The sequence below is a fragment of the Pongo pygmaeus genome, chromosome 18 (genome assembly GCF_028885625.2).
Source record: "Pongo pygmaeus isolate AG05252 chromosome 18, NHGRI_mPonPyg2-v2.0_pri, whole genome shotgun sequence".
Taxonomy (NCBI): Eukaryota; Metazoa; Chordata; class Mammalia; order Primates; family Hominidae; genus Pongo; species Pongo pygmaeus.
Window position 1 is genome coordinate 5123528 of NC_072391.2, and position 27256 is coordinate 5150783.

The following is a 27256-nucleotide window of genomic DNA, read 5'->3' on the forward strand; positions in this document are numbered from 1 at the left end:
GCGGTCCCGTGCTCCTTTCAGGGCTGCCTCCTCCCTGACGCCCCAGGCCCCCAGCACCCACCTCATACTGGCGCCGGCGGCTGGGGTAGTCGAGGTTGCGGTCACTCCAGTCGTACTGCATGCGGCCCTTGGCCTGCTGGTCCAGCCAGTACAGCTCATTGGTGCAGCGCTGCATGTAGTCCTGCAGCGAACTCAGGTGCTGCTGCCGGGCCTGTGATGCTGCCTGAAGGGGCCGGGGCAAGGACAGGGCTGCGTCCTCAGCCCACTGCCACTGCTCGCTTCCTTCCCTACCTCCTGCAGGGCCCAGCTATGGCTGGCCTGAGGACAAGCCCAGCTTAGCCACGTCCAGCACAGGCGCCCTTAGACAAGTCACCTGAACCCCTGAAACTCACTCATTCATTCATTCATTCAGTAAATGTTTACTGAGCATCTACTACATGCTGGACATGGCTCCAGGCACTGGGGATACAGCAGTGAACGAAACACACAAAACCCTTACGGAACTGACATTTTTGTGAAGGCTTAGTTTGCCCATCTGTAAATGGGGAAGATGACAGTCCTGACCTCACTGTGCACAGAGACTGGCATATAGTTGGTGCTCAACAAATATCAGTGACTATAGCTTCTACTTTTATCTGTATCATGATCGTCTTATAGAGGGCTGAAAGGAAAGCACCACTGTACGTCTGAGAAGCGGGGCTGCAAGGGAAAGGAGGGATGTTTGCATTTGGGTACATGGGGCCCTCCACGAGCCAGCACTGCGCGACGAACTTCTGCAACATTGACTCATTTCATCCTCAAAGCGACCCTATGAGACAGGAACACGTAGGAACTCCATTTCTCAGATGACGAAACTGAGGCTCCCAGAGGCTAAGTAACCCGCTCAAGGTGTCACCACTAACACTAAGGAGCAGAGGCAGCATGGCTCCTTACAGCGACACAATGCTGCCTCTGTATTCTCTGAGATGTCTGAAACACTGGCAACAAGGAAGCATTTGCATAACACTCATGCAATTTTTAAAAGAATGCATTCTTTAAAGGTTTGGGAAGGAAAATGGAAAGCTTTTGTATAGAAAGCAAGTGGCATCATACTTGGCACACAGCAGATAATAAAGAAATAAGCAGGACAGGCTGTACTCCTGGGGTCTGTTAGGGTTTTTCCTGAACAACCAGGGCAGACCTGGCAGCCGCTCAGGAAAAGGCTGGGGCACATCTCTTCCCACCTCAACCCCTCTCCTGATTGAAATGTTTACTGCACGCCTTTCTTTTTTTTCTTTTTCTTTTTTTTTTTTTTTAGGCAGGGTTTTGCTCTGTTTCCCAGGCTGGAGTGGAGTGGCACGATCTCAGCTCATTGCAGCCTCCACCTCCTGGGCTCAAGTGATCCTCCCACTTCAGCCTCCCAAGTAGCTGGGACCACAGGCATGCTACCAAGCCCAGCTAATTTTTAAATTTTTTGTAGAGCTGGAGTCTCACTATGTTGCCCAGGTTGGTCTCAAACTCCTGGGCTCAAGTGATCCTCCTGCCTCTGCCTCCCAAAGTGCTAGGCGTGAGCCACCATGCCCGGCTGCCTATGTCATTTTTAAAAGAATACATCCTTGTCCCCCCAACTCCAAGCTTCCCCTCCTCTCCTCTCCCCATGAGGCCTTTCCCCCAGGGAGCTCCTCACCAGCAGTTTCTGGTACTTGGCCCGGAGTTCGCTGTTCTGCTCCTGAGGACAGAGCAGAGGGCATGGGTCAGGGCCAGGACACAGGCGCGGCCCCCTCCATCCCTGGGTCCCCACCACACCAGCACACACCCCACCTTGTCCCCGTCCTTGGCCAGGTGGGGCCCGATGGCCTTGACCTCATTGTGGAAGATGTTATGCTCCTCCACTTGGTGGTCCACCAGCGGCAGGTCAGTCCCAAAGCTCTGGCTGCTCAGCTTGTCCTGGCCAGGAGGGCAGAGAAGCAATAGGGAGAGGGTGGGCCGAGGGCTGGGGATGTGCGGCCACCCCAGGAGCCTTGGGGGTGGGCATGATGGTGCTCTCTTTTTCATGGGGCCCTGCAGAGCCACAGGGAGACGCTGGCCACACCTTCAACCCTGAAATTCTGTTTGCTGAGCACTGACCCATATCATTTTTCATCTCACAGAGCCTCAGGGGTCCACATGGTTACTGTCCCATCTCTCAGATGAGGACACAGAGGCTGAGGCTGAGTGAGGGCCAGTCACCTGCCCAGGGTCACGCCACTAACATCGGGAAAGTTGGCCAGGCATGGTGACGGATGCCTGTCATCCAGGCACTTTGGGAGGCCAATGGGGGCGGATCGCTTGAGGCCAGGAGTTTGAGACCAGCCTGGCCAATGTAGCAAAGTCCCGTCTCTACAAAAATACAAAAAATTAGCCAGGTGTGGTGGCGTGCACCTGTAATCCCAGCTACTTGAGAGGCTGAGGTGGGAGGATCACCTAAGCCTGGAAAGTTGAGGCTGCAGTGAGCCGTGATCGTGCCACTGCACTCTAGCCTGCGTGACAGAGTGAGACCTTGTCTCAAAAATAAATAAATAAATAAATATATATATAAATAAAATTGGGGAAGCTGAGGCTTGAACCTGGGACACCTAGCTGCAGTGGCTGTGTGCTTCTCTGTGGCAGGAGCGACAGGCCAGAAGCCTGGCCGCTCCCGCCCCAGCCTGCCCACAAAACGTCACCAGGACCCCAACATGCCAGGGTTGGAAAGTGGGACCCAGGAGCAGCAGCGAGGTGTGGCTGACAGGGGACACAGTCCGAATCTCCACCGCTTGAGCTGTGTGACCCTGACTTCGTGCTGCACTTCTCTGAGCCTCACTCTTCTCATGGGCACATTGGAAAATCATCAGGACCATGACTGTCTCCCTGGTAAGACCCGGGATGCCCATTACATGGCTAGGCTCTCCCTGTACATTGCAGTTGGGGAAACAGAGGCTCAGGGAGTTGATATCCCTTGTTCTGGAGCCACCATTACATGGCTAGCCCCCTCCCCAGCTGAAGCCCTGGAGCCGGCGGCCCTGTCCAGGCCATACCAGCTTCTCTTCCACCAGTGCCGCCCAGTTGACCTGTGGATCCACTTCCTTCACCGCCAGGCTGTAGATCTGCTTGTGTTTCCCGCGCAGGTTGGTCACACGCTCCTTCAGCTGGCGGATACTGATGGGAGAGAGGCTGCCCGCTTAGTGGGGCTGGTTGGCACTGCCTGCACCCCAGGAGGGGCCCCCCACCCAGACCCCGGCCTCAGTGTCCTGGAAGGACACAGTGACCATATGGCCTTGGGTTGCAGACAATCACTGCATGCTCTCACCTCTCCTCCCATGTACTTTTTTTTTTTTTTGAGACAGAGTCTTGCTCTGTCACCCAGGCTGGAGTACAGTGACGCCATCTCAGCTCATGGCAGCCTCCGCCTCCCAGGTTCAAGCAATTCTCGTGCCTCAGCCTCCCGAGTAGCTGGGATTACAAGCATGTGCCACCTCGCCTGGCTAATTTTGTATTTTTAGTAGAGACAGGGTTTCACCATGTTGGTCAGGCTGGTCTCGAACTCCTGACCTCAGGTGATCCGTCCGCTTCGGCCTCCCGAAGTGCTGGGATCACAGGCGTGAGCCACGGTGCCTGGCCCCACCCACTTTCCCTCAACCTTCCTTCCCCCATCAGAGTTTCCCGAGGGCCTACTATGTGCCTAGAACCATAGAAAGTTCTGGAATAAGCAGGAAGGATCTTGTTTTCTGGAGTCTGCCATCCAGCAGGGCCCACGGTGTGGTGCATGCCATGCCAAGGACAAGTGCCGAGGGTCGTGGGGCACTGAGAGAGCCCTGCCCTTGCTGGGGTGGAGGTGGGGCATGGGACAAGGCAGGAGTCAGGGGGGCTGATTCATCCACGATAAACTGAACTGGGAGTCGTGAGCCAAGGAAGCCAGGGACAGGGCACCAGGCAGCGGGACAGCTTGCTCAAAAGCTCACAGGTCAGCCTGGTGGCTCCAGAACAAGGGATATCAACTCCCTGAGCCTCTGTTTCCCCAACTGCAAAATAGGGTCATCAAGAGGATCATGTGAGGCTGGGTGCGGTGGCTCACATGTGTAATCCCAGCACTTTGTGTAATCCCAGCACTTTGGGAGGCCGAGGCAGGCGGATCACCTGAGGTCTGGAGTTTGAGACCAGCCTGGCCAACATGGAGAAACTCTGTCTCCACTAAAAATACAAAAATTAGTCGGGCATGGTGGTGCACGCCTGTAATTCCAGCTACTTGGGAGGTTGAGGCATGAGAATTGCTTGAACTGGGGAGGCAGAGATTGCGGTAAGCCAAGATCATGCCATTGCACTCCAGCCTGGGCAACAAGAGCAAAACTATGTCTCAAAAAAAAAAAAAAGAAAGGATCATGTGACGCCTTTGGCACGTGCCTGGCACCTAGTTAGCCCTTGATAACCCCTGACTCGGGCTCCCAAATGCTGAACAGGACCCCCCGCCCTGGCCCATAGCCCCCGATGGTTCCCCTGGGGTAAGAAGCCGAAGTGACCTACTCCTCGGCGATCATGTCCCCCTGTGGGTGCTTCATGTGCTTGGCAATGGCCGCATCCGCCTCTAGCACATAGAGCAGCTTCTCAGAGTCCAACACCTTCTGCAGGGTCACGTCCCGGTGCTCAGGCTGCCGACCCTCCTGCAGCCGAGCCAGGTCCTGTGAGGGTCACAAGAGAGGGGACAATGAACAGGAGCCGAGAGCGGGCACGGTGGCAATGGGGGGGGTGGGAGGAAAGGGGTCAGCAGGGTGCTCCCCTTCTTTCCCTTTGAATAACTTCTTCCAGGCTTGTCCAGATGGAGCGCAGTCGGTAGTTCCATCTCTTTGCTGCTACGTGGTATTTCTCAGTTCACTTTACAAAGCGGGTATTTTTCTTATGCCCCCTCTAGCCTGTCCTCCAGCCGCCCAGCAAACAGAGCTCAAGTACCTACTGTATGCAAGGTGTTGGGACACAGCTGTGAACAGAAGAGACATGGCCTCCCTGCCTGGCACTCACAGCCCAGTCTGCGAGGCCACCAGGAATGCCAAAGGATGAGCCTCACGGAGGTGACTGCAAGTCCCTCCAAGTCAGTGTTCATGAAAGAAATGCTCCAGAGGTGGAACGAGGGGACCTACTTCAGCTCTGGTGGTCAGGGAAGCCTCTCTGTGGTGGAGACACAAGCTAAGAATAAAGGATGAAAGGGACAGTGTTCCAGGCACAGGAACAGCCTGTGCAAAGGCCCTGAGGCAGGAGAGAGCGAGCTACGACTGGGCCATAGTGAAAAGGTCTCTGTGGATAGGGAGGAAACAGGGCAGGTGGGGGGCGGCAGGGAGGGTGGGTGGCCAGAACACAGAATGGCTGCAAGGAGGGATCCTGCACAGCTCCATTTGTGCTTAAAGGCGATGCCTCCGGGCGCTCTGCAGAGAGGACAGCAAGGGTGTGGGCTGGGAGGACAGGCAGTGGTCTGTGGCAGCAGCCAGGTGACAGTGAGGTGGCACCAGCAAGAAGGAACAGAGCAGGGGGGATAGCTGGAAGGGGCCATCGATGATTGCTGATGAGTACAGGGCTTCTGTTCATTTAGGGAAGAGCAATGAATGGCAGCTGGGACAGTAGGTTTCTAATCACAGTGGGATAATTCACTGTGTCAATATTTGAGAAGCCTGGCTGTGAGTCTACACCATACTAGGTCCTGGGGATGAATCCCTGAGGGATCGCCAGTCCCGCAGGGGAGGCAGTGACATGTCAGTGAGGGGACTGAGTGCTGGTTGGCTGACGCTGAGGCACTCAGAGGCGGCCGCCAGTCCCTTCCCATAGCTGGGTCTCAGCATTCCTGTCTCTATAATGGGCATAAGGAAAATACCCGCTTGTGAAGTGAACTGAGAAATACCACTTAGCAACAAAGAGCAGGAACTATGGACCGTGCTCCATCTGAACAAGCCTGGAAGACGTTATTCAAAGGCAAAGAAGCCAGACAGAGCCCACATGGTGTGGGATCCATTGATGTGAAGTGTCCCGAACAGGCAAGTCCAGAGAGACAGAAAGTCTCTGTCTCTTAGTGGTTGCCTGGGGCAGGGCTGGGAAGAGGCATTAACAGTAAATAGGCACAAGAGATCTTGCGCGGGATGAAAATATTCTGAAACTGATTCAAAGGCGTGGTTCCGCCCCTTGCTAAAGTTACTCAAAATCATTGACTTGTACACTTACAGTGGGAGCCTTTTTTAAGTGAAATATGTCTCCATACAGTTGTTTTTAAAAAAGCAAAAGCAAAAGGAAGAAAAACGAGAAATACACAGGGGTGACGTGGTGCCTGGTACGAAGTAAAGACTTGGCTTCCTCTTGGAGGAACAAAATGTGTCAAGAGTGTCTTTGCCTCGCTAAGTCTAGAAGGGCTGAAGGGTGAACAGGCCTGACTCCCCAGGGGGTTTGAGGTGAGGCTGATGTTCCGAAAAGCTAATGGAGGCCAGGCACAGTGGCCCATATCTGTAATCTTTACACTTTGGGAGGCTGAGGCAGGAGGATTGCTTGAGCCCAGGAGTGCAAGACCAGCCTGGGCAATATAGTGAGACTCCATTTATTAAAAAATATTTTTAAAAGGTAGCTGGGTGTGATGGCATGCACCTATAGTCCTAGCTACTCAGGAGGCTGGGGCAGGAGAATCATTTGAGTCCAGGAGTTCAAGGCTGCAGTGAGCTAAGATTGCACCATTGCTCTCCAGCCTTGGCAACAGAGCAAGCCCCTACCTCAAACCAACCAATCCAAAAAGCCAATGGAACCAGGCATCCCCCAACCCTGGGGTAGGCTGGCCCGTTAATTACAACAAAACATCAGCTTCTTGACTTGGAGTGGAATTTTTTTATTTTTTTTATTTTTTGTTTTTTTGAGACGGAGTCTCACTCTGTCGCCCAGGCTGGAGTGCAGTGGCACGATCTCGGTTCGCTGCAAGCTCCGCCTCCTGGATTCACACCATTCTCCTGCCTCAGCCTCCCAAGTAGCTGGGACTACAAGCGCCTCCCACCATGCCTGGCTAATTTTTTGTATTTTTAGTAGAGATGGCGTTTCACCGTGTTAGCCAGGATGGTCTCTATCTCCTGACCTTGTGATCCACCCGCCTCGGCCTCCCAAAGTGCTGGGATTACAGGCGTGAGCCACTGCGCCCAGCCTACTTGGAGTGGAATTTTATTCACTCCATTATCACCAGCTTCCCTGAGCTGCAGATCAAAGATTAATTTTGCAAAAGGAGGAAGTCCATTAATCATTGCCTAATTCGTGAAGGTGCCCAGTGGGAATGCAAGTTCTCTCAAAAGACTGGCTGAGAGAAAGAGAACATCTAGCTGAGGGAGGCTAGTGTTCGAAAGTTCAAAGTCGGGCAGAAAAGATCGATGGTGAGAGAGATCAGCACAGGGTTGACCCCTGAGGGATATCAACAGGGGAGATGGCCTGGGAGCTTTCTAGACAGTTATCCATCTTGCCCCAGACAGTGGTTATCTGGGTATCTATTGATGCAAAAATTCACCCAGGTGAAGTCTTTGAATGTAGACACTTCTCTACAGTTTATATAAGTTATACCTTGATAAAAAAGTTTTTTAAAGTCATAGGGGCCAAGTGCAGTGGCTCACGCCTATAATCCCAGCACTCTGGGAGGCCCAGGAGGGAGGATTGCTTGAGCTCAGGAGTTGGAGGCCAGCCCGGGCAACATAGTGAGACCCTACCTCTAAAAAAAAAATACAAAAATTAGCCAGGCGTAGTAGCATGCGCCTGTAGTCCCAGCTACGTGGGAGGGTGAGGTGGGAGGATTGCTTGAGCCCAGGAGGTTGAGGCTTCAGTGAGTCGTGATTGCACCACTGCACTCCAGCCTGGGTGACAGAGCAAGACCCTGTCTCAATAAAAAATAAAAATAAAAAATTATAGGGACTGATATATCTAATAAATCAGACACACACACACACACACACACACACACACACACACACACACACGGACAGATACGTGATAAAGCCAATTCAGCAGATGTTCCTTGTAGGATCAGGTCGTGGGATATGGGTGTTCGCTATACAGTTTTCTGTGTGTTTAGCATTTGAATAAATGTGTGATGCAGTGTATGATTCTGTTTATGTGAAATATCCAGAATAAATAAGTCCACAGAGATGGAAAGCAGATTAGTGGCTGCCAGGGGGAAAGGGGAGGTGGGGAATAACTATTAAGGGTGTGGGGTTTTGCTTTGGGGTAAGGGAAATGTTTTGGAACTAGATCGAGGAGATGGTTGTATAACATTGTGAATGTACTAAATGCCACTGAATTGTACACATTACATGGTTAATTTTATGTGAATCTCCCCTCAATTAAAAAAATGGAAAATTCAACAGAACTGGGAAATGAAATAAATAGTAGTATCTTTAGCAAAAAGAAAATAAGAAAAAGATTGTGTGATCCATGTAGTCTTCAAAGCCTAGCTTCTTTTTTCAAGTGGGTTCAGTTGAAGTTAAAAAAATAGGCGGGGCGCAGTGGCTCACACCTGTAATCCCAGCACTTTGGGAGGCCGAGGTGGGCGGATCATGAGGTCAGGAGTTTGAGACCAGCCTGGCCAATGTGATGAAACCCCATCTCTACTGAAAATAAATAAATAAATAAATAAATTAGCTGGGCGTGGTGGTGCGTGCCTGTGGTCCCAGCTACTTGGGAGGCTGAGGCAGAAGAATCACTTGAACCTGGGAGGTGGAGGTTGCAGTGAGCTGAGATAGCATCACTGCACTCCAGCCTAGATGACAGAGCGAGACTCTCAAAAAAAAAAAAAAAAAAGAAAGAAAGAAAAAATTGTTTAGGCCAAGCACACAGTGGCTCACGCCTGTAAATCCCAGCACTTTGGGAAGCTGAGGCAGGAGGATGGCTTGAGGCCAGGAGTTCAAGACCAGCCTGGACAACATAGCAAGGACCTCTGTCTCTGCAAAAAAGTAAAATAAAAATGGTTCAAAATTACCTATTTTGAGTCAATACTCCAGAGCAATAAAATGAGAAGGTTAAACCCTCTTCCTTCTTTCTCCCTCTCTCTCTGTCACACACACACACACAAAGGTCAAACAGATATACACCAATATGTTAATAGTCAATAGATACCTCTGGTGGTGGAATTCTACATGATTGACTTGATTGATTGATTGACTGAGGCAGGGTCTCCCTCTGCTGCCCAGGCTGGAGTGCAGTGGTGTAATCTCTGCTCACTTCAGCGTCAACCTCCCGGGCTTAAGTGAGCCTCCCACCTCAGCCTCCCAAGGAGCTGGGACTACAGGCACACACACCACCACACCTGGCAAATTTTTCATATTTTTTGTAGAGACGAGGTTTCACCATGTTGCTCAGGCTTGTCTCAAACTCCTGGGCTCAGGTGATCTGCCTGCCTAGGCCTCCCAAAGTGCTGAGTTTACAGGCGTGAGCCACCATGCCCGGCTCATGATTTTAATTCACTTTGTTATGCTTGTTTATCCGTCCTGAAATGTGTGTGATGAACACATATTATTTTTGTTATGAGGAAAAAAGAGACACACCCCCAAAAGATGTTTTCCATTTAAAAAGGAAAAAAAATCCACCACCACAGGGGGCCTCAGATGGCAGAGGATGTAACTGCAAATGACAAGGGGAGCTGATGGGAGGGAACAGGTGTGGGGTGGCCAGGCAGGAGGCCAGGGCAAGGCCCACTCCTGGGGCCCCTGCAGGGGACAGCTGGTGGCGGAGAACAGAGTCTCCACTTACCTGCCCCCTACACCCCCGTGGACTGTGCCCATCCCAGCCCACCTACCCCCTTGGGTCTCTTGGCTGCTGTGGACAGGCCTTCAGAGGGTGGGCAACTGGGCCATCAGGGGCAGCCAGGGGGATTGGACACCTATGGCTGGGCCTGGGGACAGCAGCATGGCCGGGCAGACCTTGACCTCTCGCCTGACCTCCCACCCTCAACCTCCCACTCCTCTGGTCCCACCTTTTTTTTTTTTTTTTTTTTTGAGACAGTCTTATTCTGTCACCCAGGCTGGAGTGCAGTGGCACGATCTTGGCTCACTGTAACCTCCGCCTCCCGGGTTCAAGCGATTCTCCTGCCTCAGCCTCCTGAGTAGCTGGGATTATAGGTGTGCACCACCACGCCCAGCTAATTTTTGTATTTTTAGTAGAGATGAGGTTTCACCATATTGGCCAGTCTGGTCTCAAACTCCTGACCTCAAAGTGATCTGCCCACCTCGGCCTCCCAAAGTGCTGGGATAACGGCGGTGTGAGCCATTATGCACCTGGCCTGGTCCCACCTCTTAGTCGCCCCCGCATAGGGACACCAGATGAAATACAGATCACCAGTTACACTTGAATTTCAGATAAACAATAATGTTTTAGCATAAGCCTTTCCCTAATAATACATGGGCTTTCCTACTACTAAAACATGATTTGTGTTCTGAAATTCAAATGTAACTGGGCATCTCGTATTTTATTTGCTAAATCTGGTAACTCCACCCGCAGGCCGAAGCTGGCACCATGTCTGCCGCTGACTCATCGTCCCAGCCCCTTCTGAACCTCAGTTGCTCCAGGCTACAAAACAGGCATCAACCCAATCGCACCGGGCTGACGCTGGTGGAAGGTTCGAAGAGAAGGTGACCATTCCAGCGGCTCGTGAGTCCCGCAGGGTACAGGGGCTTTGTGCCGTTGAGTCCACCGGGCAGTTGTTATCCCCATGTTACAGAAGGGGAAACTGAGGCACAGAGAGGGGAAAGCGATTTGCCCAGCTATTTTATCTCTCTTCTCCAAAAAAGGCAGAGGAAGACCTGCACCCTGAGTGCTGGCAGCAGTAGGATGAGCAGTGATAATGACATTGACGATAATAGCCCTGTACTATACCTGCATAATCTCATTTAATCTTTACAGCCACCCTGCCAGATGGGAACAATCACTTCTGCCTGCTTAGAGAGAATCTCGTTCATGGGGAGGTAGGATGACTCACTTGTCCAAGGTCACCCAGCAAGGACAAGGCTGGGCTGCTTCCCTAGAGCCTGACCCTATGGCACTCCTCCAGGCAGGAGACGCTTTGCACAGGGCCCAGGAAGCGGGAGGAACTTAGTATCCAGCAGGTACTAGTATTAACGACAATGGCCAGGTTCCTCTCACAGAGAAGGGCTTCCTGATCTCGGCACCCCTGCCCTACAGTGCACGGTAGGGTGTTCAGTAGCATCCCTGTCTCCCCTCCCCAACTGGACGCCTGGAGCACCTTCCTTCCAAGCAGTGACAACCAAAATGTCTCTGTATGTTCCCTCGGGGCTAGAATCACCCCTGGGTGGGAATCACCGATTCCAAACAGATCCTGGTCCTGAACAGGGCTGGCAGCACGGGGCACCCGGGTGGGAGTGGGGGCACTTACACTCTGCATCTTGGCCTCTGTGTCCACGATGTTCTTCTCCACCTGGTCGGCATTCTTCTGCAGCTGCTCGATCAGCTCCGAGAGCTCCTTGTTGGAGATGCTGGGGGCAGAAGCCGAGGGGAGATGGGCGGGGTGCCTGGTGGGTGGGGGCTGTGTTCCCACCAGCACCCCATCCTCCGCCTGGCCCCGGCCCCGCGCTCTGAGCAGGAGCTGCCCACAGAGCCTTTGAGGTAGTTGGGCTGTTCCCACAGGGCAACATCACTAAAGCCACAGAGGCAAGGCAGCGCCTGGCAGGGGGTCAGCCTCCATTTTTTTTTTTTTAATTTTTTTTGAGATGGAGTCTTGCTCTGTCACCCAGGCTAAAGTGCAGTGGCGTGATCTCAGCTTACGGCAACCTCCACTTCCTGGGTCCAAATGATTCTCATGCCTCAGCCTCCCCAGTAGCTGGGATTATAGGCACGCACCACCAAGCCTGGCTAATTTTTGTATTTTTAGTGGAAACGGGGTTCCACCATGTTGGCCAGGCTGGTCTTGAACTCCTGACCTCAAGTGATCCGCCTGCCTCGGCCTCCCAAAGTGCTGGGATTACAGGCATGAGCCACCGTGCCTGGCCAGCCTCCACTTTGATCATTCTCTCTAACGCTTCTATTTTTTATTTTTATTTATTCATTCATTCATTTATTTATTTTATTGAGACAGAGTCTCACACTCTTGTCCAGGCTGGGGTGTAGCGGCACAGTCTTGGCTCACTGCAGCCTCTATCTCCCAGGCTCAAGCAATCCTCCCAGCCCAGCCTCCCAAGTAGCTGGGACTACAGGCACATGCCACCACTCCTGCATAACTTTTACATTTCTTTTGGTAGAGAGGGGGTTTCACAATGTCACCCAGGCTGGTCTCAAACTACTGAGTTCAAGCAATTCATCCACCTCGGACTCCCAAAGTGCTGGGATTACAGATGTGAGCCACCAGGCCCTGCCTACATATTTTTTTGTGAGAGATAGGGTCTCACTCTGTCACCTGGGCTGGAGTGCAGTGGCGTGATCATAGTTCACTATAGCCTCGAACTCCTGAGCTCAAGCAATCCTCCTACCTCCGCCTCCCGAGTAGCTGGGACCACTGGCACCACCAGCACACCGAGCTTCTAATGCTTCTATTTTGCCATGTTGGCAAAATGCACAGTATTTTAAAAACTGGGAGATAACTCACATACCGTAAAATTCACCTGTTTAAAAGTACACAGTCACTGGTTTTTAGTACTACATATTTAGAATTGTGCGACCATCACCACTATCTCATTCCAGACATTTTTATCACCCCAAAGCTCCACACCCACAAGCTGTCACTCCCTATTCCCCACCCCCTCCAGCCCCTGGCAACCAGGAATTTACTTTCTCTCTCTATGGATTTGCCTATTCTGGACATTTCATATAAATAGAATCACACAACACGTGGCCTTTTGCGTCTGCCTTCTCTCAGCATAATGTTTTCAAGCTTCATGCATATTGCAGCATCTATTAGAACTTTATTCTTTTTATGGCTGAATAATATTCCGTCACGTGGCTACTTCACATTTTGCTTATTCATTCAACAGCTGACAACCATCTGGGCCGTTTCCACCTTTGGGCCATCGTGAGAATCACGCTGCTATGAACGTTCGGGGACAAGCTTTTGTGTGAGCAGTCTTATTTTTAATTACCTGATATTTTTCTTTCAACCTACTCGTTTTATTTTAGAGTTAAATAGATATGTTTACAAAGGTAACTTCTCTCCCCATTTTAATCAGAAAATCAGAAGCCCTCACCATGAGTGAATTAGCTGCCAAAATAAATTTCATGGGAATGCAGTGGCACTGGGTTCCGTGGTGACACTGGGCTGCCCACTGTTACAAGTCAGGAGGTGTGACACCCGTGGTGGCGTCAGGCCTAGCCTTTCTCCTGATCTTCTCAGAGAGCCTGAAAGAGACTTGAGGCCCGGTGTGGTGGCTCACACCTGTAATCCCAGCACTTTGGGAGGCCAAGGCGGGCAGATGACCTGAGATCAGGAGTTTGAGACCAACCTGGCCAACATGGTGAAACCCCATCTCTACTAAAAATACAAAAATTAGCCGGGTGTGGTGGCAGGCGCCTGTAATCCCAGCTACTTGGGAGGCTGAGGCAGGAGAATTGCTTGAACCCAGGGGATGGAGGTGGCAGTGAGCTGAGATCGTGCCACTGCATTCCAGCCTGGGTGACAGAGCGAGACTCCGTGTCAAAAAAAAGCAAGATAAGCAGACTGGCCCTCTCCCTGTCTCTGTGTCCTCTCCTGTGACATTTGTCTACTGTCCCCCGTCCCCCAGAACCACAGACAGACCACTCTGGAAAATGCTCTAATGGGAGTTAGTTAAAACTTTGGCCCTGGGGGTTAGCTGTGGGTTCAGATCTTGGCTCCCATCAGCCACTTAGTGGCGTGTGACTTGGCCAAGCTCCCTTGCCTATCTGTGCCTCTGTCTCCCAATCCGATGGACTAGAGTAACAATCCTTTCCCGGGGCCAGGGTGGCAGGGGTCGTGAATGGAAGTGAGGTTACGCTGCCAAAGGGCTGTGCATAGAGCCGGGCACAGAATAAGTCTCAACAAAGGTTTGTGATTTTAGTTGTCAAGGAGCCTTAGAGATCACTCAGCTCTGCCTCTGTTGTTTTGAGACGGAGTCTTGCCCTGTCACCCAGGCTGGAAGTGCAGTGGCACAATCTTGGCTCACTGCAACCTCCACCTCTCAGGGTCAAGCGATTCAGCTGCCTCAGCCTTCTGAGTAGCTGGGATTACAGGTGTGAACCACCATGCCCAGCCTCCCTCTGTTGTTTTCTTTAAACAAAGAAAGAAACAGAGACCAGAGAGGGAAAGCAACTTGGCCATTGTCACCAGTTAGCCAGCGATGATGTCTCCATTGAAGACCCACAGTGGGGCCTGAGCGGCTAGGCACGCAGAAGTTGCCTTCTACTCATACTCATTAAGCACCTGCTGTGTGTGGGCCCTGCACCTCACAAAGACAAGCCTCTCTCCCTGATCCACCCCACAGACCAGGATGAAATCAGTATTTATAGAAACAGTCACGAGACTGAGGCAGGCCTGGAGGATGGGGATGCCCAGGGGAACCTCTGGACTGGCTAAGCGGGGACGGCGGTGGTCACTGAAGGCTTCCTGGAGGAGGTGGTGTCGGCTGGGTGCTAAAGCAGAAGGAAGAATTTGGAGTTCCTGTGCAGAAGGCTCCAGCGAGGAGAGGCCATAGAGAGGCAGGTCCTGGCGTGTCCCGTGGGGTGGGCCAGGGCGGGGTTCTTGACCGTCAAGGCAGAGGGGACCACGAGCCCTTTAGAGTGATGCTCCCCAGGTCAAGGTTCTGGGGCCTAGCACGAAAAATTCACATTCCCGGCCACTAACCCAGATCTGCTGAACCCAGGTCTCCAGAGCTGGGCCCACGAAGCTATATTATTATTGCTATTTTTGCAGGTTCCCCAGGGTACCTGGACACCTACTGGAGTCATGGGCCAGCACTGCAGGTGCTGTTGATGTTGGGGGCATTGGGGGCAGAAATGGCAGCAGCCAACATGCTGGGGATCCATCCATCTAGGTCCCAAACCTTGCCTCAGGGCCAGCTTTGTGGCAGACCTGGATACACCGGAGCTGGGGGATCTTGAGGGAACAGGACCCAAGCCATACCTTCTGCAAGGTCACCTGGGGGCAGCCCGTCCCAAAGTGGGGTCCCAGGAACCCAGCTTTTAAAAGTCTTATTCTTCCTTGGTCAAGGCAGTTAGGAAAACCCCATCCTTGATACGTTCATGAGCCAGCAAAGGCACTGACAAGTCCTGCAGTGGAGAAAGCCGGTGTTTGGCGGGGTGGCCAGGAAGGCTTAGCAGCGGGGAGCTTTGGATGGAGGATCTGGGTAAGAAGGGATAAGCTGGGCTTCTAGAACAGCCAGGTCAGGGGTCCACCCGACTCCTCCCTCATTCCCTAACCCCTCACTTCCTGGTTGGGCAGGCCACACGGAGAATGTGAGTTTCTGGGCCCCCACACTCCCATCCCAGTCACTGACCATCTGCCAGGCCAGCTGCACCTAGAGGCGGTGAGTCTCACCCCAAATATTTAACCCCTGACTCTGCAGTGCATCGTTAGGGTCTGTACTGTGGCTCAAGTGGGGGCCTTTGTCTCTCTTGAGCCCAGTCCCACCTCAGGCACAGGGCCAGCTCCCAACCCAGCCCTTTCATGGATTGTGGCAGATGCAAGAAAAGCCACCTTCTGGACTCCATCCTGGCTGGGCCTGTTGTTCCAGCTGAAGCCCCCCAGAGGACATGGGAGTTGTGGGGCAATGACCACTGCCTCAGGGACCTTGGACTCCTGATGGGACAAAGCTGTGAGCGGCAGCAGGAAGCTATGGGCAGACAGGCCAGGCCCAAGGCCCACTGGGCTGCTTGCTGCTTAGACAGCCTCAGGCAAGTGCCCTACCCTCGTGCAGCCTCCGCTTCTCCATCTGTCTTCTGGCGATGACCACAAAGGCATCCTGGGCATTTGCCACTTGCTGTGGGCTTTGCCAGACCTCAGACACATTCACAGGCACCAGCTCAATATCATCCTTGCCCTAAGTCCCCGGGGAGGTTCGTGTGCCCCTTTGAAGAAGGAGATGAAGAAACCAAGACTCTGAGACATCAAAGCACTTGCCCAGGGTCACACAGCTGGTGAACCGCAATTCTCCCCTCAAGCAATCGCACTCCAGAGGCACGTGATCGACTGGGCTAGAAGTTACTCATGGGGATGCTAGGAAAATCACACCGATAACAATCTCCACCATCGTAACATGAGCTAATACTTACTCTCTACATGCCAGGCTCCTCACTGTTTCTGACTCAACCTTCATGACAACCCTGAGAGCTGGGTTTTAGCTTGGTGGGTAATTGTATTATTATCCCCGTTTATGGGTGTGGAAACTGAGGATCAGAGAGGTTAAATAACTCTCCCAAAGTCACCCAGCAATTAGATGGCAGAGCCAGGACTCTGGGCCCTTAACAACTCCATGTGACGATCTTACAGGGCTCCCAGCACACAGTTGGTACTTCACAGATTAATTTAAAATGCCAAGAGCCCAAAACCACACCAGGATGCCACTTTTCATCCACTACAATGGCTATAATAAAAAAGACAATAACAAGTGTTGACAAAGATGTGGAGAAATTGGAACCCTCGTGCCTTGCTGGTGGGGATGCAAAATGGTGCACAGTTGTGGAAAACAGTCTAGAAATTCCGCAAAAAGTTAAGCAGTCACCATAAAACCCAGCAGGTCCACCCCTATGTATTTTTTTATTTTTATTACTTATTTATTTTTTTGAGACAGGGTCTCACTCTGTTGCCCAGGCTGGAGTGCAGTGGTGCAATCTTACCTCACTGCAGCCTTGACCTCCCAGTCTCAAGCAATCTTTGTACCTCAGCCTCAGAGTAACTGCGACTACAGGCGCCTGGCACTGTGCCCGGCTAATTTTTTTTTTTTAGAGAGGGAGTTTTTGCCATGTTGCCCCAGCTGGTCTTGAACCACTGGGCTCAAGCAATCTATCTGCCTTGGCCTCCCAAAATATTAGGATTGCAGGTGTGAGCCACTGCGCCCAGCCCACCCCTACCTATCTATCCAAGAGAAATGAAAACCTATGTCTGGGCTGGATGCGGTGACTCACGCCTGTACTCCCAGCACTTTGGGAGGCCGAGGCAGGTGGATCACCTGAGGTCAGGAATTTGAGATCAGCCTGGCCAACATGGTGAAACCCTGTCTTCACTAAAAGTACAAAAAAATTAGCTGGACGTGGTGGTATGTGCCTGTAATCCCATCTACTCGGGAAGCTGAGGCAAGAGAATCGCTTGAACCTGGGAGACGGAGGTTGCAGTGAGCTGAGATCGTGCCACTGCACTCCAGCCTGGGTGATGGAGCAAGACTCTGTCTCAGAAAATAAAAAACAAACAAACAAAAACAACCAAAAAAATCTATGCCTGCACAGAAACTTGTACATAGATGAATCACAGCAGCATGATTCATAATAGCCTTTTGGCCTCCACTTTTTAGTGGAAACAACTCAAATATTCATCAACTGATGAAAATATAAACAAAATGTGGTCTATCTGTATTATTCAGCCAAAGAATGAAGGCAGGACTGACAGCTGCTACAGCCTCAGGAACCTCGAGAATGTTATGTTCAGTGAGAGAAGCTAGACACAAAAGCTCACATATTATTCCATTGATAAGAAATGTCCAGAATGGAGAAATCTACAGGAGGAGAAAGTGGATGAGTGGTTGCCATGGCCCAGGAGGATGTGAAATGGAGAGTGATTGCTAAGGGGTATCAGATTTCTTTTTGGGGTGATGAAAATGTTCTAAAATCGATCGTGGGGATGGTTGTACAACTCTGTGACTATATTAATAACCACTGGGCTGGGCGCGGTGGCTCACACCTATAATCCCAGCACTTTGGGAGGCTGAGGTGGGCAGATCACTTGAGCCCAGGAGTTTGAGAACAGCCTGGGCAACATGGTGAAACCCCTTGTCTACTGAAAACACAAAAAATTAGCTGGGCATGGTGATGCGCACCTGTAGTCCTGGATACTCGGAAGGCTGAGGTAGGACGATTGCTTGAGCCCAGGAGGTTGAGGCTGCAGTGAGCCGAGATTTCGCCACTGTACTCCAGCCTGGGCAATGAGAGTGAGACCCTGTCTCAAAACAAAAACAAAAACCCTGAATTGAACACTTTAAATAAGTGAACTGGATGATATATGAATTATATCGCAGTAAAGCTGCTACAAAAAAAAAAAAAAAAAAAAAAAAAGAAGGTGGCTGGGCGTGGTGGCTCACGCCTGTAATCCCAGCACTTTGGGAGGCTGAGTCGGGCAGATCACCTGAGGTCAGGAGTTCAAGACCAGCCTGGCCAACATGGTGAAACCTCATCTCTACTAAAAATACAAAAATTAGCCAGGCATGATGGCAGGTACCTGTAATCCCAGCTACTCGGGAGGCTGAGGTGGAAGAATTGCTTGAACCTGGGAGGTGGAGGTTGCAGTGAGCCAAGATCGCACCACTACACTCCAGCCTGGGTGACAGAGCGAGACTCCGTCTCAAAAATAAATAAATAAATAAATAAAAGGCAAGTGCCATTTAGAAGTGATAGGGGTTTGTTTCTTCTCTCCGGAGTCAGGTCCTGAGTCTTGTCTCATTCTCCAGGGAAGCTGGCCAGCTGCAGGTAATCCCCCAGCAGCCTGGAAGATGCTAGTTAACTCCTAGAGGGCTATCTGTCCTACCCACTGCTAAGCAAATCACATATATATTAGCTCATCAATCCTACCACCCTCTAAGTAAGTAGCATTGTTCTCAAAAGTGGGAGGATTACAACTTTAAATGAGTGAATTGCATAGAATTCACATAGCATGCAATTCACTCAGTTACAGATAGGGAAATTGAGGTACAAAGAAATTCCATCATTTGGCCACAGTTCCACTGCCAGCAAGCAAGACAGAGCTGGGATTCGAATCCAGGCCTCCGGAGGCACAGTCTCAGCGTTTTTGCCCTGTAGCTTTGGGGTCCCAAATGAGAGGCCCCCAAAGGTCCTGTGTTCCCCCCACCATCCAGCTGGCCGCAGGAATCAACCATGGGTGTCCCTTGGGGAGCCATGGAGCCCCATGCTAGGAAGCCAGCAGGAATGTGGGCGGGGCAGGAACCTGCAGGAAAGGGGACAGGACCCAGGAGTGCTGGGAAACCGGCTAGGCTGGTCCAGCTTTTCATCTCGGTAATGAGCTGCATCGGGGCAGCCAGACGTGGCACCCCTCGGCCATCAGCCCCACTGATGGAGGCCAAGACACAGCCCTGTCCTGCCCACGCAGACACAGACAACAGCCACCTGCCTGAGCCACGAAGACAAAGATATCCCCCCTCCCCACACACACACCGGAAAAGGGAAAGAGCCTGAGTGACAGCCGAGGGTACACGCCCAGCCCTCCCTTTTCTTACTCAGAGGGTGACACGGACACACGTGCTGAGGGCAGTGGCCGCTGGCCCTCGAAGGGGACTCAGAAGCCATCTAGCCCCACCTGCTCATTACCCATATGAGCAAACCAAGGTCCCGGATGTGAAGTCACTACCCAGGGTCACTTGGGAGGGCAGCCTGTGTAGGAGAAAGACTTTGGGTCTGGAGTCAGACAGGGTTCAGATCCTGACTGCACCAACCAGCAGTGTGACCTATGACGGTGTGACAGAGGAGCTACACTGTATTTCTTTTTTAATCTTTTTCTATTTTCTTCAAATTTTTAAATAGAGATGGTTTCTCACTGTGTTGACCAGGCTGGTCCCGAACTCCTGGCCTCAAGTGATCCTCCCATCTCGGCCTCCCAAAGTGCTAGGATTACAGGTATGAGCCACAATATGCCTGGCCAGCCACTCTGTATTTCTGAGTCTCAGTTTCATCATCTGTGAAATGTGAGCAAAAAATTCTCTCTAGTTATGTTTATGTATGGGCCCAGGCACAGGAGTGCACACCTGTAATCCCACCACTTTGGGAGGCTGAGGCAGGAGCATCTCTTGAGCCTAGGAGTTCGAGACCAACTTGGGCAAATAGGAAGACCTTGTCTCTACAAAAAATACAAAAATTAGCCAGGTGTGGTGGTGTGCACCTTCTCAAGTAGTCCCAGCTACTTGAGAAGCTTAGGTGGGAGAATCGCTTGAGCCCAGGAGGTCAAGGCTGCAGTGAGCTGAGATCGCACCACTGCATTCCAGCCTGGGAGACAGAGAAAGACCCTGTCTCAAATTAAAACCAAACAAAAAGTGTATGTGTGGGGTGGGGGTAATCAGGGTCACTTTTAGAAACACCTCAGTGAGGCCAGGCGTGGTGGCTCACACCTGTAATCTTAGCACTTTGGGAGGCCGAGGTGGGTGGATCACGAGGTCAGGAGATTGAGACCTTCCTGGCCAACCTGGTGAAATTCCGTCTCTACTAAAATACAAAAAATTAGCTGGGCATGGTGGCACGCACCTGTAGTCCCAGCTACTTGGGAGGCTGAGGCTGGGGAATTGCTTGAACCCGGGAGGTGGAGGTTGCAGTGAGCCGAGATTGCGTCACTGCACTCCAGCCTGGCAACAGAACAAGACTCTGTCTCAAAAAAAAAAAAAAAAAAAAAAGAAAGAAAGAAAGAAAGAAACTCAGTCAAATTTCAAAGACACCTTTGTGGTTCAAGGACTGAACTGGAGGTTCAGAGCAGCATCCCCGAAACAGACTTGAGATCATTTACACTCTTTTTAAAATTTTGAAACAGTCTTATTCTGTTGTCCAGGCTGCAGTGCAGTGGCACAGTCTTGGCTCACTGCAACCTCTGTCTCTGGGTTCAAGTGATTCTCCTGCCTCAGCCTCTCGAGTAGCTGGGATTACAGGCGTACGCCACCATGCCTGGCTAATTTTTGTATTTTTAGTAGAGACAGGGTTTCGCCATGTTGGCCAGGGTGGTCTTGAACTCCTGATCAGGTGATCTCCCTGCTTCGGCCTCCCAAAGTGCTGGGATTACAGGTGTCAACCACCATACTCGGCCCCAACTAATTTTTTAATTTTTCTGTAGACATGGAGTCTCTCTCTGTTGCCTAGGCTAGTCTTAAACTCCTGAGATCAAGGGATCCTCCTGACTTGGCCTCCTAAAGTACAGGGATTACAGGCATGAGCCACTATGGCTGGCTCATTTACATTGTTTATACAATTGGGGCCTTGCTGGCTGTTTCACCAGTGGGCCTGAATGGGGACCCAGGACTCGGCTGGCAGCAGAAACAGCCCCCTCAGCCTCGGCCAGGCTGTGGGTCACGGGCTGCCTGCTGGGTGGGTTTTGCAAGCCACTAGGAGTCACCTCAAGTCAACTGAGGCTGTTTTTCCCTAGCTTTTTCCTTCTGGGCTGGGGATGCCAGAGTCTGGGACAATGACAATCCTGAGCAGTCTCACAGAGTCCCATTTTCTTGGCCTGTTCTGCCTATGAGGCTCTTGAGGCAAGCAAGGAAAAATGGAACCAGCAGGTCAGAAGACTGCCTGGTTCCTCCTCGGAGTTCCAGGGCTGGGTTTGAGGGTGCTCCCAGGGACCAGACAAGGGCTTCCTGGGTCTGAGCCCGCAGGCTTCAGTCTTAACAGCCATCTTTTTGTGTCCCAGGATGTACTCAGAGCAGAGGAACCACTAGGGAGGGGGCCTGGGAGCCTCAAATGGCATCAGGTCCCTCGGCTCTGTAGCCAGGAGTCAGAGCCTCAGTAGACACAGCCCGACCCGCTTTATTGATTGATTGAGACTGAGCCTCACTCTGTCGCCCAGGCTGGAGTGCAGTGGCATGATCTTGGCTCACTGCAACCTCTGCCTCCTGGGTTCAAGCAATTCTCGTGCCTCAGCCTCCTGAGCAGCTGGAATTACAGACATGCACCATCACACCAGGCTACTTTTTGTATTTTTAATAGAGACGGGGTTTTGCCATGTTGGCCAGGCTGGTCTCGAACTCCTGGCCTCAAATGATCTGCCCGCCTTGGCCTCCCAAAGTGCTGGGATTACAGGTGTGAGCCACTGCGCCTGGCCCCAGCCTGCATTAGAGGTGGCTACTCGAGGCTGAGGACCCAGTGGCTCAGTAAGCCCAGCTGCAAAGTGGGGAGGTGGGACTCGAACTTAGGGCTGTGTGCTGCCCTGGCATGGCCAGGACACACCACCGATGCTCCATGTGGACAGAGAAAGAGAACACAGGTGTCTCTGGGGATGCTCGCTCTCCACCTCCTGGGTCTCTCTTCCTGCTTTAATTTTGTGCAGGTGCCACTGGCACTTTCTTTCAGCTGGAAGGGCAGTGTGGCCCAGTGGTTAAGCACCCAGACCAAAGCCAGACAGTCTGGTGTCAAATCCTGCCTCTGCTCTTAGTAAGCTGTAAATTACTTAGCCTCTCTGAGCCTCAGTTTCCCCAGCTGTAAAATGAGAGTCATCACAGTATGCATGCCGCAGGGCTGTGGTGGGGGTGACTGAGAGAACAGATACGGGGTGCTGCCTCTGAGGAGCCCGGCTCTGCCTTGACCTGGGTCCACCATCCAGGGATTTAGGCTCCTTTTAAGGAGCTGATAAAAGCCAGAAGCCGGCTGGGCGCAGTGGCTCATGCCTATAATCCCAGCACTTTGGGAGGCTGAGGTGGGCAGATCACCTGAGGTCTGGAGTTCGAGACCAGCCTGGCCAACACAGTGAAACCCTGTCTCTACTAAACATACAAAAATTAGCCGGGCATGGTGGCGGGCACCTATAATCCTAGCTACTCGAGAGACTGAGACAGGAGAATCACTTGAACCTGGGAGGCGGAGGTTGTAGTGAGCCGAGATTGTGCCACTGCACTCCAGCCTGGGTGACAGAGCAAGACTCCATCTCAAAATAAAACAAAACAAAACAAAATAAACCCTAAAAACAAACAAAAAGCCAGAAGCCAAGGCCTGAAGTTAGAATCCTCTAGCACCTGGGAGATGAAAGCAGACCCCGGCCATCCACACTGTTCACGCTGATCCTGGTGCAAGCCCAGACGTGCTTTGCTTCCGCCCCGTGAATGTTGCCTTGCCTGGGCACGGGGAATTCGCAAGTAACCTCAGAATTTGGAATCATCTCCTCCAACATCTGCGAGGAGAGGCTGGTGCCCATATACGGGTAATGAGTTGTCGGGAGAATAGGAGATCCTGGGTCCCAGATACCCACTCCCCGGGCCTGGCTGGGGGACAAACCCACAGCCCGCTTCAGCTGTCTTGGGTTTGGGCTAAGGATCTGAGTCAGTAGGTTTGGGGATTTGAAGGGTACAGGGTGTTCCCACTGCTCTGAGAACGCTCTTCCGTCCGCATAAGGGAAACCGCAGAAGGGGAGGGTGGGGAGGACCTGTCTACCCGGTTATGCCAACAGATCCCTGAGACCTGTCCCTGCTTCTCCCTCCACTGGTTCTACCTGGGAACACGTCTCCTGCGCATCCTCCTCCATCTGCCCCTCTGGCCTCACCTTGATCAAAGTCACCGCTTCTCACCTGGCCCAATGCAACAGCCACCCACTCTCTTTTCTGAGAGCATTTGGGAGCACAGGTAAGTTTTAGTTTGGATGATGGGATGATCTGGTTGCATCATACAAAGATCTAAGAGTTGGGGAGATATGCTTCCCGGCCTCCTGCCCCCAGGAGAGACGTGGACCCTCCAAGGACACCATGAATGGCAACCTTCCAACCATCAGCGACCTGGGAGGGGGGTTCCCTGTGTGGGGGTGGCTTCAAGAGCCACCCTTGATGCCTTCAGCTGTACCTGTTCAAGTCACATGGCAACAACTGGCCCATTCTTTCTACCAGCCTGTAGGGGAGGAAACCGAGGCAGCCTGGCCAGGGCAGGGAACGTAGCCTGTGTTGTGGCTCTGACCTAGGTGTGGGCTCAGGCAGGCTCCTTAGTCTCTCTGTGCCTCAGTTTCCTCATCTCTGAGACAGGGATAGGAACTGATCCCACTGCAGAGGGTTGAGATAATTCAAGGAGATAACCCTTATAAATGAAGGCGCTTTGGGTGTGGCCACACCATGATTAGGATAACTGGGTTTCATCCTCTTCCTCCCTGTCACTGGAGCATGGGGGCCCGGCCAGGGCAGGGGTCTTTGTCTGTTGTTCACTGCCATGTCCGCAGCGCCCATCAAACTGAATGAACTATGCTGGCTATTTGGAATAACAGCATGTATCACTCCACCTGTCTCAGCCTTAATTTCCTTGAACATAAATGGGGTTATCGTGCCTGCTTGTCACGGAACAAGCAGAAAGACACTCAACAGCTGGAAAACATTCCCACAGGAGTTCAGGTATTAAGTTGCTTTGTATGCAAGGCCAGCACTGTTCAATAGAAACCGAACCTGCGCCACAGAGAGTTTACATTTTTCTAGTAGCCACATGAAAAGAGTAAGAGGAAATGAGTGAATGTTTTTCTATTTTATTTAACCTGATATATCCAAAATATGATCAATTTGACAGGTAGTCAACAGAACATTACTAACGGATATTTTACATTCTCTTTTTCATACTAAGTCTTCAAACCCTGGCACACAGACATACATGCACAGCCCATGTCATAGCGCCAGTAATTACTGAATAGGACTGCGAGATTCTAGGTGATTCTGGGCCACCCGGACCTGCTTTGCTCTAACCCGCAGTGACCACAGCCTGTGAGTTCTGCTGTAGGAAAGCTGATGGGCGCTCAGAGCATCTTCCAGTCTCACTCGGTGCCTGGTACCCAGGGACACCTAATAAATGCTCATTCTCTTTGAACCCTGCGACTCCTCCTGCCCACACTCACTGACTAGATGTCTGCCCCAGGACAGGGTCTCCTCTGCGGGTCCCTCCCTGGCTGCCTGACTCCAAAACAACCCGGGGCTCCCAACTGTGCCCAGTGGAGCCTGGTGCCTGGGTGTGGAGAACCCTGGCACGAAGACCGCAGCAAGACACCCTTCCCCAGGTACCCAGAGCCCCTGCAACCCTGTCCATAGGCCACAGGGCTGAGCTGGAGGCACCTGGCCTGCTCACAGCCATCCCCTTCTCCAGGCTGCGAGAGCAGCCACCCCGGGAACAGATCATACTTTAGCAACATCAGAGGGGCCACGTTCCTGCCATCACCTGTGCCCCAGCTGTCCCTGTCGCCCAGAACTGCTGTGTCGCCTGCTGGGTCACAGCCCAGCCTGCACTCTCCTCCCATGTGTGGACACAGCTCCCTGCAGGCTCAGCACTCCCTGCCTGGCCAGGGCCACTGGCCTTTGATCATGTCTGCAGTTCCTTCCTCTGGGGGTTAATTCTGTCTCAGTGGGTGTGTATGGGGGTTGCATCAGTGCTGGAATGTCTGGAATGCACAGGAGGGTACACCCCTCCTTGGAACCAGCCTCACCTGTCCCAGAGCTCAGAGAAGGGGCTGGGCCTCCTGCCACCACGGTCATCCTCTTCTGGAGTCCTGCCCGCCTGGAGGGCCAGCTGGGGGGAGGCGCACCTGCGGTGCCGAGTAGCCCTCTGCTCCTACCTTCTTTAAACACTGCCTGGCTCCTGAAACATCTGTCCTGGCTCTGACACAAAGGCAACCACTGTGGACACTCAGGAAATAACTGATTAATAGTAACAACACTGAGGGCACCTACTGGGTACCCAGCGACCACTCAGTCCTTTTGTGCGTCACCCATTGAAATCTTATAGCCCTAGGAAGTAGCCATCCTTAGTGTTACCGGGGCTCTTAATCCTACCTATTAGGCTGTTAAACTTTTGGACAAAAAGAACTTACTCACCTTTTTGGGGGGCCCTTCTCTAACCTTAATTCCACACCTTGCGTAGGGTTGGGCTCAGTAAATAGGTATTGAATTGAGCAGATGTTTTAATGCAATTCGGTAACTGCTATGTCTCTGTGTTCCAGATGAAGATAACTGAGGCTCACGGAAGTTAAGAAACTGGTCCAAGTTTACACAGCTGGGAAGTGGTGGTGCCAAGATTCGAACCCATGAAGACATGCTTCAAAAAGCCCCCTTCTCAGTACAAAGGGGACATCAATATCAATCCACACCCACCCCTTACAGACAACGGGACAAGAGACATCCGAGAGACAGGATGATGGGACCAGGCATTCACCACCCAGGGAAGGCAGAGTGATTTACAGTTTGTTGTCATTTTCATCAATACAATTAATCCCAGTGGTTGGTTGGGTAAGGATTAGTGACGGTAAAGTGAGACTGAGTCATTCTCCTAAGACGTCCCCACAAGGGACTCCCAGCTTGTCCCTCCAAACAGACCTTTCAGGCGGAAGCAACTGGCATTGAGTGAACACCTTCCTGGCCCACACCCTACCCTAGCACCGGAAGCAGGTTTCATCTCTGATCCTTATAACAACTGGTTGAGGTACGTGCTATCATAGCTCCATTGCAGATGAGGAAACTGAGCCTCAGGAAGGAGTGGCCACTTGCTCAGGGTCAATAGGTTAGTAAAGGTCTATGCTTATAACTGCTGCAGCCCCAGCTGAGCACTTTCTAGATATTCAGGAATTGCCAAATAAATTTTCAGCCCCACCCCACCAACTCCTTGTCATGTCTCTGCCCCTTACAGGCCCTGGCAACAGGCCCTTCACCATTAACAAGCCCCCAGAGATATGAATTGTCGACATGCTATAAAATACCTGCTCAATTTCACACCTATTTATGGAGCCCCAAGCTTATGTAAGGCCTGGAATTAAGGACAACAGAAGGCCCTCTCCCAAAAGATGAGTAAATCCCAACTGTTCAAAAGCTTGCAAGCTAGTAGGTAGGTTAAGTAAAAACACCCCAATGGGTATAATTACAAAGATTTGGCCGGGCATGGTGGCTCATGCCTGTAATCCCAGCACCTTGCAAGGCCGAGGCGGGCAGATTACGAGGTCAGGAGATCGAGACCATTCTGGCTAACATGGTGAAACTCCGTCTCTACGATAAATACAAAAACAAAAATAGCTGGGCATGGTGGCAGGCGTCTGTAGTCCCAGCTACTTGGGAGGCTGAGATGGGAGAATGGTGTGAACCCGGGAGGCGGAACTTGCAGTGAGCTGAGATTGTGCCACTGCACTCCAGCCTGGGCAACAGAGCAAGACTCTGTCTCAAAAAACAAAACAAAACAAAAAAAAACACCAAAAACAAAGATTTTAGATCACTTACATCAGGGTATTTTCATCCACTGTGTTCCATTTAGGCCTTATAATCTAACTTTAATGATGAAAATATACTCAATCCAGTAAAAACCAGGAAAAGAGCAAAATGGAAACAAAGGGAAAGCATGATAAATAGGGCACTATGGTGGAGTAGGTTCAAACACATTAGTCATTACAATAAATGTAAACGAG

The 27256-nt window shown here is 51.7% G+C and overlaps 1 protein-coding gene across 2 annotated transcripts in view; it reads right to left on the bottom strand.

The window, feature by feature from the left end:
- The window catches only part of PPL (periplakin), a 54139-nt gene that overhangs the window by 16627 nt on the left and 10256 nt on the right, over nucleotides 1–27256 (bottom strand). For both annotated transcript variants that reach the window (XM_063654091.1, XM_054454305.2), the window contains exons 2-7: nucleotides 11378–11477; nucleotides 4519–4673; nucleotides 3036–3156; nucleotides 1801–1926; nucleotides 1667–1708; nucleotides 62–223 (exon numbers count right to left, since the gene is read on the bottom strand). In XM_063654091.1, the coding sequence (XP_063510161.1) occupies nucleotides 62–223; nucleotides 1667–1708; nucleotides 1801–1926; nucleotides 3036–3156; nucleotides 4519–4673; nucleotides 11378–11386 (615 nt within the window). In that variant the 5' untranslated portion in view covers nucleotides 11387–11477. The remainder of the gene's footprint in view (nucleotides 1–61; nucleotides 224–1666; nucleotides 1709–1800; nucleotides 1927–3035; nucleotides 3157–4518; nucleotides 4674–11377; nucleotides 11478–27256) is intronic.